The following is a 13,380-nucleotide window of genomic DNA, read 5'->3' as shown; positions in this document are numbered from 1 at the left end:
CAATAATATTGGGCGTTGTGAAACAAATAAAAATTGAAGTTGATGCCCGTTTTTATCATGGAATATGAAAATGAAAATTTTTGGGCGAACTTTTCCTACGCTTACTACTACAACTTTTCCGAATGTTTCAATGAAACAATGGAAGTGTGCCGCTTGGGACCACAAAGAGATCCGCTATCGACAGTCATTCCAATGACTGTCGTCTACGCTGCCATCCTCATGACCGGAGTCATCGGCAACGTCTGCACCTGCATAGTCATTGCAAGGAAGGGCTACATGCATACAGCCACCAACTACTACCTATTCAGCTTGGCTATTTCCGACCTTCTTCTTCTGGTCTTAGGCCTGCCAACGGAACTTTACCAGCTCTGGTACAGGTATCCGTACATCTTTGGTGAGCCCTTCTGCATCTTGAGAGGACTTACGTCCGAGATGTCTACCAATGCGTCTATACTCACCATCACTGCGTTTACTGTTGAGAGGTACATTGCTATCTGTCACCCCCTTCGAGTCAAGACTAAGGCTAATCTTCCTCGAGCGGTGAAAACCATTTTGGGAATTTGGTTGATTGCTGGTTTGTGTGCTCTACCCACGGCTTTGCAGTTCGGCATCAAGTACGAGGTCGATGATGAAGGCAGGACTTTGTGGAAAACTGCTCTGTGTAGGGTGAAGAAGCCGCTACCTCACATATTCGAGATTTCAACTTGTCTGTTCTTCGTTTTCCCAATAATCTTGATCTCTGTGCTCTACATTCTCATCGGTATTCGACTCAGGCAAGGAAGCAATGGCAAGCATGGAGACAATTTGAACGAAGGAAATTCCTCAGCCACCAGACAGAAGATGAATTCAAGGAAAGCGGTAGTGAAAATGTTAGGTAAGTTTAATTTCACCACTAGTTTGTTGGCACTAGTTATGAAAAGGAAATTTAGAAATTTACAAAATTTGAATTTCGTTGCGTTTATTTTATTTTTAAAGATCTTTCATTTTATTGAATTATTTGTTTCTATTTAATTGTTTTTCCTGTCATTATCATTGTTATTCGTATTATTTTCACCTTTCTCATCACAGTCGTCATCGTTGTTGTCATCATCATTACCATTATTATTATGATTTGTGGTAGCATTAATTATTTTGTTATTATTATTATTACAACTCAGCAATCAAAAGATTTCAACCGTAACATATAATCTGATCAGGACTTCGCAATGTTAGAATGTGAAATGAAATAAGAAAAGGTATAACTTGACACTATAACTCAATGTTCTGTAACTCAAAATGTAGTAACAAGCTGGGAGGAGAATTTATAGGATAGTTAAATAAGTGAAAGAATATAAGCAGTGTTAAATATCTACCTTCAGTACTTAAAAAAAAATGAAAAATGTATTTAAAATTTGTGTTTTTGGACATTTTGAAATTTGTTTTATAACATTGTAGATATTTACTGATTCTTTTAGCAAACATTAGATTATTACTTTATTTTTTGAATTTCTAATTAAGTTAGAATTAAAACAATATTTTTTATACTGGAAATTAACATTATAGTGTTATTGAAGCAAGTAAATCTTCAATCCAAGCAATGTTTTAACTTAAAGAAGACGTAATTTTGAATCATGAAAACATTTCTTGCTACGTAAGGCTATCTAAGACCTTTTTTCTTCCAGAAGATGTGAACTTTTTCTCCTCTTTTCTTTCTGCTTCAATAAAATGTATTTCTTTATCGTATGGGGCATTGGTCCACAAACGTTTTCATCTCTTGTAGCTTCATTGGTCTCTGATAAAGAAGTATCCTTTTCTAACCTAACCTTAAAGAAACATTTCAAGCACATATTTAAACGGAAGCTACTGATTTGAAAACTTTTTACTAACATAGTCAAGTTTCCGTTAATAACGTTTTTAGAGACATGTGTTTGAGTGATTTATTTAGACTCATTTAGCCAATATAATTGCTTAGTCACAAAAATGATTAAAAAAAAACACTGGATAACTACTTACATATAAAGTTCAAATCTGTGCAAAGGTCAAAACTAATTTCAACTTGTATTCTATTTATAATTCAAAATTTAATTTAAAACTCCGAATATTTTTTTATAGAAAAACATGTATTACTTTATTATTCTCTACCTTTCTTTTCTCACATGAATTTGTTTAATTTTCGTAAAGAATAACTCGTATTGCTCAATTTTGAAAATCTAACTTACAGTATATAAACATAAGAATTGATTCATTTTCAAAAACTTATTTTTATGAATTTCTCCAGAAATAAGAGACCGAAAGTTTTGTAACTTTTGTCACATACAATGTATGCTCCAACTGTTATTTTTCTATAACAATTGAATCACTCATTCATTTAGGAGACTAGAAACACTTTTAAGAATTAGAGTAATTTTGAACTTCCTAACCGTGAATAGCTAGGAGTAAGCTATAAATTTCTGAAATAAGTTTACATATTATGTAAATTTTTTTTTGGATTTTCAAGAATGTATCCCTTATATTCACGAAGATAAAAGCATTTTTTAAAAGTTCAATTTCGTTTGCCGGTTTATGAATTATAACACGCAAAGTTTGCCGTCTTGGCATACCAAACTTTCAGAAAACTTGATAGCAGCAAGAAAAGTAGAAAAAAAAGCATTGCAATAACAATATTGACCATTTATTAAAATATGAGCTTTTAAAGCAATCTTTTTTTTTTTTTTACTGCGCATGCGCTAAAGATAGAAAGTATAACCTTCATAAATTCATACCTATTGATTTTTTAAAGAAATTGGCAACCGAAACAGCTGTACTTTGTTGGTCCTCGGAAGCACGATAAATAACAAGGAATTGTTCACAAACAATATGTTTTCATCTCGATTCACACGCTGGAAATGATTAAAGATTGCAAGCAGATGCTACTCATCTGTGAGCAATCCCTTACGGTTCATTGACTATACAATAACAGTTAATATTCGGTCCATTGAATTGAGGAAATGTTTCAAACAATTTTAAGATATGCAATCGAAATTTGTCTAGGAGTTGCCACATCTATTTGGATGTAAAATTAGGAAGGTTATAAGTTGTTATTTTTTACACATGGGCAGTAAAAAAATGAATTGCTTTAAATCTTCGTATTTTCGTGGTACTTTCTCGAAAATCTTTTGGAGTATTCTACATAATAAGTAAAGTAACTGCTGAAGTTTACAGCTTATTCTTAGCCAATTGCGATGAAGATTTGAAGAAACCAAAAACCTTTTTTGTTTTCCGCAAAGTGTTGTTAATCCCCTCAGTGCATGAATAACATAATTTTTATTTAAACTTGTCAGTGGGAACTTATCTTTTATGTGACAAAACTTACAGGACAGTTTGTCTATAATTTCTCGACAAATTCATAAAAATGTGATTTTTTGAAAATGCCCCAATGCTCTATTAGTGTTTACTTTACCAAGTGCACTCCCACTTGAAAATACTTGATTTTTAAAACAGTAAATACTAATTTTCCTCAAAAGTCTTTTTTAAGCCAAAAAACTAAAAAAAAGTTTGAAAAATCTCCTCGATTTTGTTTGAAGTTGTTTTGTCATTTAAATAAAACTGGCAACATTGCCCGGCGTTGCACGGTCTACCTCAAAAGTAAAAGTAGTGTAAAGTGACGCGTGTTCAGAAATCATGCAAAAAAAAAAAAAAATTGTTCTGCAATGTACAGAAAACAGCAATTTTATGACTCAAGAAATAAATTTAGAACTCTTTATATTTTATTAAAATCTCAACATTCCAGTCATCTTTATATATTAACCAGCATCAGGCGCAAGCTTTTCACATTGACAGCAGCATGTATTAATGAATTTAGCTTTCAGAATTTCAGAAAAAATACTTTAAAACGTACCCTAAAAGTAGTTCTAAAACTAACATACATTAACTTATCACAGTTTTGCCCATCAATTACGTTCCACAAAAGCTGTTAAAACTGGCAGAAAGCACAGTCGACACCTAAAAAAAGAAAGAATATGTAAAGCTAAGCCCATTATTCTTTTTGAATATGCAAAAAAGGTTTTCACTCATTTTTCTACAAAAATGTTTGATTTCGAAACATACGATACTTTATTATGACGGGGATAACTTCCACTCTTTATTTTATTAATATTATTATTATTATTATTATTTTTATTATTATTATTATTTTTATTATTATTATTATTATTATCATTATTATTTTATTATTATTATTATTATTATTATTATTATTATTATTATTATTATTTTGAATTCTTCATACCCTTTATTTATTTTTCCTCACAAAAATATCGTCTGGTACGCATCATAAATTCATCTTGATTTAATTTATGCTCCTTGACCAGAAGCCACTGACGATACTTTACCTATGAGGAAAAGCGTATTTTTAGAAATGAAATCAACTTAAATAAAAAATAGGGGATGTTCTAATCATCCCTCGAACTTCGGTTGAAGTTCATATTATGCAGTTTTTTAGGTGTTTAAACCGCTGCAGAAATTGAACAAATATGGCTTTTTTCGATGCGCAAGTTTATGGTTTTCTTTAAAATTGGAACAAAAATCTTGGAATTATTTTCCTAGATAAAAGGTATCTCTTTCTATTATGCACTCCTGACAACTTGTTTACAAAATTTCAAGCTGATCATCAGAGTAGTTATGGCCTGAAAACATTACACACAAACAAGCAAACAAACAAACAAACAAACAAACAAACAAACAAACAAAAAAACACTTTCGCATTTATAAATATTAGTAAGGATAAGGATCGAAAAGGACGAATATTTTCGCCTTTTCGAAACGACGAGACCCGGACGAGTGTTATTACTTTTCAGAATTTATTATTTCATAGAAGTAGAAATGCAATTGGTCTGGATTTAGTACTGTTTTTCCTAGGTCTTCCAGAATTCATAGTTATTTTCCTGGGTATCATTTTTTTCCCTGTCCCTTCAAGATCATTTTTCCTATTGAATTCTAACAAAACTTGCTTGCACATATTTTTCGGAAAAGTATATTGTCATAAAATTAATGCACTCATATATATATAACAAATTATTAAAGATTAACACCCTTGATAAACCTTTGTGACAAATTCATTAAAGGATTTACATATAATATCCCAAATGAGTAGTGGCTGAATTTGAAGCTTATACTGCACTTTATTTATCAATTAATCCTCGAAAATATTAGGAAGGATCTTAATAGAATTCCCAAGAGAATAGTTAGTTAATTTGACGCGCATGCCCCAATTTACTCAATGTTTAATGTTACAACTTTCTAGACTCAATCAAAAAAGTCAATTTTTTAAATAGTGCGAATTATTGTGCAGTGGGGGAGAGTGATGTACCTAGGGAAACATTTCATATTTTAATTTTTTTACGTCAATTATTTAAATCAAATTTAAAACATAAAAGTCACATTAAAATACCCCCATATATTTCTATGCAATATATATTTTTTTTAAATTCAGACAGTTTGAAAATAAAATATTGCCATCCATTTAAGTGAGAGTTCCCAAGGTACAACATTCATTTGTATCTTGGGACACATCCTATTGTACCATAGGAAAGCTTCATAATTCAGAAAACAGCCAAATATTATAATTTTGCACCAAAAAAAAAAAAACAAATATTTTTTTCATGGTAATGAATTAAGTTACGAATAATGAAACATAAATAACGAAGTAATAAATTATTGTCTAAAACTAAATATGTTTAAAAGAGTGCATCATATTGGAACCTTTTCCATGCTCCTAAACATATCTTAATATTTAAGAACCAGGCATAGTTGCACTTTGAGGCTGTCCTAAGATACAATATGTTTGGCTTCCCCGAGGTACAATCAACACGTGGTTTAAAAAAACCAAAATGGTGGTCAATATAGATGCTATTACTTTCTCTTGTTCAAAATATTTAAAGTACTTCTCTTTGACAAAAAAATAAAATTTAGTTGGTTAGTTCTACGAACAGAAAGACATAAATTGAAATAAAAATGAAGAAAATATTTACTTTGGAGTCATGAATTTTTTTTTTCTCTCACAAAATCAACAATTTCACGCTTCTGATGCTGATTGTTACTATAGCACCATTTAGTGGTGAAGGTTACTATTAGAGATGTCAAAAAACATGGCTGCTAAAAATAGATTATAAAAAATTAGCAGTGTTCCAAGGTACAACACTCTCCCCTACCATTTTTCACCTATAAAAATTCGGAAACATGCTTTAACGGCCCCAAGTTTAATTTTAAAGTGACCAATAAAGAACGTAACGAAAACTCGGTTTTTATAAAAATAATGTGCATACTTCCAGATAACTGATGTTTCTTTCATTTATGGTAAAAGGGAAAAAAATGTAAAAATAAGACAAGAGATTTGTTTTAGTCAGTATAATACCCGCAATCAACTTAACAAAGATAAAGCAAACGAAAAGAAGTGTATTCGATTCCATTAGGTGGAATTCTAAATTTACAAAACTTTGTCCATCTGATGTAAATTAGCATTTTTAGACCTTAAAATATAGTTTAATGTCAATTTAAGTACAAGTGAAACTTAAAACGTGTGTGTCCTGGGGTGAATTCGAAAATTACCATACCGATTTCGCTGAAATTTTCAGTTTGTGTTGGTTAACGTTGGATAGTTCATACAGACCGATTCAATATAACATATAACGGTATTGTGGTGAACTAGTTTAGCAAGCTCGCATCACAAAGCAATCCGAATGGAGCTACAGGTGTACCTCCTATAACACGGTTAATTCGTTCCGTGTAGTATCGAAACCGTGTTATACGAAAAAATTTTTAAATAAATTTTTAACTTATTTTTTAAACTAATTAATCATATACATAGCAAAAATAATGTCAATATATATCATGTTGTATCTGAACCCTGTTTCGTGTTATATCGAAACGGTGTAACACGAGGCTTAGAAATAATGTGAGTCAATGGATGTGTACCGTGTTATATCGAAACCAAGTTTCATAAAATCAAAGTAAAAACTTATTAGAGTTATTATCAAACATTAACAGAATATATTATATTGAACTTTACCTTTGTATCCCCCATCAAAAAAATATATATATTAAAAAAAGATGTTATACATTTGAAATCGCACAAAACAATGTTATATTTCTCAGGAAACATTTTTTTTGTTTCTTTACTCAGTGAAAAAAACTGGTATGTTTTCTATTTATCGAAATGCGGTGCAGTTTACAAGCAGCAACTTCCGTTCTATAATCCAAAATAAAGCAATAGAAATATTTTGAATTGTTATCACTTTTTTAAAAGAACAGTCAATAAATGGGTTTTATTTTCTTTTTATGAAGGAAATTAATGTGGCAATAAACTATCCTTTTTGGAGGTGCTCGCGTTATTAATTTGTACGTTAATTGAATAGCTAAGTTTTATGACCTTGGTTATATTACGTTTTCAAGTATATCAAGATTTTTTGTTTCCTTCCGACAAGCGCGATATAAAGAAGGGTTACTCTAGTTAATATTGAAAAACTGAGAGAGAGAGAGAGAGAGAGAAAGAATGGGGGGGGGAGACTCTATAGAATAAGCAATTAGTTCATGTGGATTCTACAAGAATTGCTTGAAACTACCAAGATACACAACTTTAAAGCTACTAAAGAAAATCATAACTAAGGTAACAATGGAATCCCGAAGAAAAGTATTTGTTCCCTTTTAAATGAAGTTGAAGTAGCTAAAGATTAAATTGTAGCATTTACATAAATACTGAATATGACTAAAACAAAGAACACTAATAATGATCCCTAAAATATTCTCTCAGATAGTCGTAATGTATTTTAGTCATTTTGTAATATTACTCGAGACTTCTCTTTTTTTCAGCATAAAAATTAGCTACGTTTAGAGTGTTAAATTATGTACAGTTTGAGGCTCTGGAATAATCAAATTATTACTCGCAGTTTCCGTTTCAGATAAAATCTAATTAAGTAATTTGCCATTATTTACGTCCCAGTTAGGTGCTTTTTTATGAGAACTGATCCCGGAGGATAGCATTTAAAGAGAAAATGGAATTTATCATTTTCTAACTTATTAAAAGCAAACATATTCTATAGCGTTTTTGCTTGTTAGGGTTAATACGCCTAATGAATAAAATATTGTTTTGATAATTCCGGAATTAATTGTTAATATTAATCGGAAAGCTGTCCAATGCTTAAATTACTTATGTGTTTAGAAAATTGAAACACATGTTGCATGTATCTAAACTGCTGGAGTGTCAACAGCATTGCTATTTCAAGCGTTATGCAGAGTAAGCACCTCTTGTTTAATGGAAACTAAGTGTTTATTTCTCTTTTTTTTAGTACTTGAATCTGTATTTACACCATTCTTTCAATTTTATAGCTAGAAATCCATGCAATCTGTATTTATTTTCTCATATTCAATTGCGATTTCTTTTATTTCAACCTGATTTATTGTTATCTTATGGTATCTGCACGAACTTGCCCGTACTACGAATTCAAGGACTTTTCCCTTGAAAAAGTAAAATCCCTGCCCCCTCCCCTCACACCTTGATGGCAAGTAATTGTTTTCTTTGAATAATACGCTTACGCAACCATAAAAAATATCTATAACGTTTTTCTACAGTTAGAAATTCTTCGCCAAATAAAAAAAAAACATTAAATTACTTTAACATTTGCTATAAAATGGGATATAATTCATCATCTCCAATGTTTATCACCTAACTCGCCAAGTGACTAAGCTACCTTAACAGAGCCGAAATGAACTCCGACCGATTCCGCTCTCTCCTTTCTCTTAAAAAGTAAATAAAATACACAGTGCATTTGGACCAAAAGGAAAATCCCGCTCCTAAGCAGGCCTGTTGAATCAAACAAACATTGTCTCTTTAATAAGCTATATTTGGATTTATACGGTTATAAAAAGAGAATCAATCGTTTAGTGTCGCATTTCTCACTCCAATTATTTGCCACACTTGTTCTTCGCTGACGCATTCTCATGGAGCATTTAGGTTTTTAAATAAAAGCATAAAATGTTGGAAAAACTTTGTTGGTTTATAAATCAAAAAATTGTAACTGCATCATGGTCGGAATTTTTTCGTAGAACATTTGCAGCTTTATGATACAAAATTTCCTTTACATGAGGATCTCCAGGATTTGTACAATCAGTAAAGTTTAAACTTGAAGCTTTCATTTTGTGAAATTTCAATTGTTGTTTTAAAATACAAGCTTGCAGGATCTGTTTTTTAGCCAACAAAGATTTTCTTACATTCCCTTTTCTGAGGAAGAAAAATACTTGTTTTTTTCGGCATTTTTTTTTTTTTTTTTGAGCAATCACGGTTGTTTATTGTTCTCACTTGACCGGCTTTGATGTTTGGTTCCTTTTTCAACTTGGACAAGGAGCCTCAGCAGCACCACCCACCTCTGGCTCCGAGCACTGTTGCCCGGTAGCCGCTTCTCCTGGTCGGTGGTGTCCATGTCCTACACACACTCACGCTCACACACATGCACACTCACGCACGTACAAACTCACACACACGCCTACGTCCATCACACAGGTCTGCACACACACAAGCATACACGTGCACGCACTCGCGCCTATACACACCAGTATACACACTTAACCGCCCAGGAGGAGGGGCAGGTTTGGGGGACAGGAACCGTTTCTAGAAACACTAACTCCAATGAGTATAGGGTTGTATTACAACTCGTGTTTGCGAAAAACATAATTTGAATTCAAAATTTCAGAATTCAAATAAATATATTTTTTTTTTGATCTTGTTGCGTAGCTTACAATGTTACATTCATGAATGGAAGTAGGAAAAAAGACAAAAACAGATTATTATTTTTCATTTCGTATAATTTTTTACTTCTGTCCATGGCAGCTTTATGAGGGAACTTTTTGTAGCATTCTACATGCCATGATGCGGTCACATTTTCCACTTCTTCTACGGTCACAGTTATTAACCGATCATTAATAATGTACAATCCTTGTGAGTTTACTCTGCTCATTTCCCAATACATTCCATGATTTTATCATAACCAATCGGTTAAACCAATGGGCCTTTCTTACTTCGGCACAAAATACATAGTTTATACAGTGAAAACCCGATTTTACGTCCCCCAAAATTTCGTTTTCTTCCGCCTTTAACTTTTTTTTTTTCAGATCGCAGTTTTTCCGTGACCTGAAATTTTAATGTAGCCAGGATGGAAAGATTGTTATTTGTGATTTTCCCGCATTTTACGTTTTCCCTGAGAAGTTAGACTGTTCTGAAATAAACAGTATCTTTCCAGTTGTGCTTTTTGAAAGCTAATCCGCGCTGTTGAAAGGTAATCTTAGAAAATAGAAATGCTACTGCTCCGTTCGAAGCTGACATGACATTTCGTTCGCTAGTGAAGCAACAAGAACTGGAAACATTACTCGCCTCTTCTTTCAATATTTCGTTGAAGAGCTTGCAAATAAAGATTTTTTTTTTCTTTCTCATAAAGACCAGGAAAAAATTTGCAAATATTCCAATCCTGGAAGTTGCTATACTTACTTTGAGTTCAATGACTGAAAATCGATCCACTGTTACGGACTATTTTCAGCCAAAGAGCCCGGATTTGCAACTAAAGGCGTTAAAATGATCTAAAATGGTGTGTGCAATAATTTTATTTTCGTAAAATATAAATATTACACCTCTTAAGTGTCATCTTTACCATCGTTAGTTTGTTCTATTTGATTTTTGTTTTCTATGTATTTCCCGCATTTTGCCTTTTTATCAACACACTCTCTTGAGAAGCGTAAAACAGGGGTTTTACTGTAATTAATTTGCTGCCTTGTCTTTTTTAAAGATGGCGGTAACAAAACTTGTAAATAAGTTTTTGGAAGAGTAGACATCCTGAATAAAGTACTGGTGAAACAAATTAAGAAAAAAAAAAAAACTACTGATTTGCAGACGATTCACCGACGAATTGGCAAACAATGCTTTCTCTACGGAGAGGCTCTCTTTTCTTTTCTTTCTAAGAATTCCTTTAAGAGGATTTCCGAGGAAATACGATATCAGCTACAGCGGCAATGTCTTAGACTAATGAAAGGAAACACTCAGTCTAAAAAAGAAAAAGAAAAATTCCTAGTAAGGCATTTTTATGCAGATCATTAGAAATATTGTTGTGCATTATACTTATAATTACAGTCAAAAACTTAACAGTATTTTTAACTGCGAAAACTAGCCCGAAGTCCTTTTAAGCTAGCTAGTTCTGATGCTTTAATTTTTTTTAAGGAGCTTTATCAGAAAAATTTAAAACCATTCAACAAATAAATACATGAAATAAGTATTAATTTCTATTATAACAATATTTTTAATAGAATATTAATCAAGTAAGTTCTGTTCAAAATTGCTACAAAATATCCAAAAATTTAGTCATAATCGCAAAAACTAATCAGTGTGAAGAGCAAAGCCGCCATTTGGGATTGACGACTTTGCGCATGTCGCCCAGCACAAATGGAAGCAAAACACCCCATGAGGCATAAATTACACAAACAATAAGGAACGTATTAAATTTAGTCTCACATTTTTTTCTTCAAATTTTCCACGGAATATAATTATAGTATGCCTCCCTACTACGTACAAAAATATGAAAGTCTTCAAATAACTGCATATTCACCGATTTGTGGGGAATGCTTATTTTCGTCTGAGATAAAAAAATTTATTTTTAGTACTGATCAGCAGTATTTGGTGGGTGGTAGTAAGAAGGGAAAATTTGGCAGGTTCTGTTGATCAGAAAACCAGGAGGATCTTGGCTAGATGATTGGACCTAAGGTGAGAGACTGACTTTGCTCCTTCACTTCAGCTGAGCATAATGGAACGGCCTTCACGCCTTGGAGATCACGCCAAGACTATTCACTCCCGACGTTCTTCATCCGTTCCGCCCAGCAACACCCCCTCACCACGTTGAGGTAGCCTGCTCGGACTTCAAAAGGAGTATTTACAAGACATATACTATCATGCTATTTCAATTGGTATCTTTTAAGGTGACCCATTAAAACCATTGTCAATCCCATATATGCATTCTCGATGTCTCACTATAGCTGGTAGAAAACTATAGTTGTATGGTGAGACAAAAAATCTAGCTGAAAACTTTATTGCACTTGCAACCTTTATATTGAAGTGAAGTTATACTCTTCTAAGTGTTGGTTTGCCATAAAAAAGAAAGTTAGATTGCATGGAAGGTCTACGGCACATTTGGAACGTTATCCATCGATAAAGATACTCAAAAGATGATTCTAGAAAGGTTATACGTCCTCTTATACAAAGGAACAGCTTGTTTTCATACCAAGAAAATATTATACTGCCAATGCTTGGAAAGACATTGCATACGATACATGGCTCTAAGAAGGATAAGGGCCGCAAGAGAATTAACAAAAATCTTTACAGTCTGCGAGAAAGCGCTTTATTCCGACATTCAACTTTGATGATAATTACTACACAAGCCTTGCTAACAGGATTAAAAAATTGAAAAAAAAAGCCACCCGTTACGAAAGCATCGCAGATTCCGAAATTCTATATGCAATATCACAGCAAGAATTCAGGTTTAAATTTTGTATTCCTAACCTTCCGTGTCATACTCAAACAGCAGAACGATGTGTTAAAACAACCACAGAATCAGCAAGTAAAGCCAGTGGGGAGGAATAATGACGCAGCTTCATTTTAGCCAAGAATCGCTCACGAAAAAATGTGAATACTGTTAGTATGAAATCACAGTTCTCTGATTAATATACCACAAGAACTTCTGTTTGAATTAGTTTTCCCTTTCTTTAAAATTTAATTTACTGAAAGTGATTTAGTCATAAAATGTTCGCCATTCAAATAATGCAAAGATGTATTTATTTTTTTAGTGCTCTTACTTGCACGCTTGCTGTTAAAAAATTTTGTCGCGCCCAAGACTAAGTAAGCATAATATAACTTTATAAAATAAACCAGCTCACCCCAAAAACCATTTCCCCTTCAAAATATTTATTTTTCATCAAAAGTTAACAGTTTCTGACAACAATTACCGCTTATCGCTGAAAAGTTTTTCTTCGCAAGATTTAGGCACGCCATTTTATAGGGAGTTGACAAGGGATTTGTCTCTAATTCAACGGTATTGTACATTTTAGTTTTTTGATAGAACATTACGTATTATACTTTTGACAGGAGCAAGAAAACTAAAAACTATCCATGATTTTAAAGGAAGAAAGCATCATTTAAGTCTCTTGAAAATTGTATACTAACACAACTTTAAAACATATTTAGGAAAATATTTGCAATAACAGTAGATCTTTTGCAAATATTAGAAACTAGTTTGCTAAAGATTTCATATCTATACCAAATATAAAATATGTTCTTATTCTTCGTTCCAACTGAAGGACCATTAACAATGTCCTAATCACAATTATGAATTTTCT

The 13,380-nt window shown here is 32.4% G+C and overlaps 1 protein-coding gene across 1 annotated transcript in view; it reads left to right on the top strand.

The window, feature by feature from the left end:
• The window catches only part of LOC129234163 (neuropeptides capa receptor-like), a 105,075-nt gene that overhangs the window by 31,160 nt on the left and 60,535 nt on the right, over positions 1–13,380 (top strand). Inside the window, exon 6 of the mRNA XM_054868080.1 lies at positions 40–874. Within this exon, the coding sequence (XP_054724055.1) occupies positions 40–874 (835 nt within the window). The remainder of the gene's footprint in view (positions 1–39; positions 875–13,380) is intronic.

Source organism: Uloborus diversus, chromosome 1 (genome assembly GCF_026930045.1).
Source record: "Uloborus diversus isolate 005 chromosome 1, Udiv.v.3.1, whole genome shotgun sequence".
NCBI lineage: Eukaryota > Metazoa > Arthropoda > Arachnida > Araneae > Uloboridae > Uloborus > Uloborus diversus.
The sequence above is the reverse complement of the archived record's forward strand: the minus strand, read 5'-3'. Positions and strand labels throughout refer to the sequence as shown.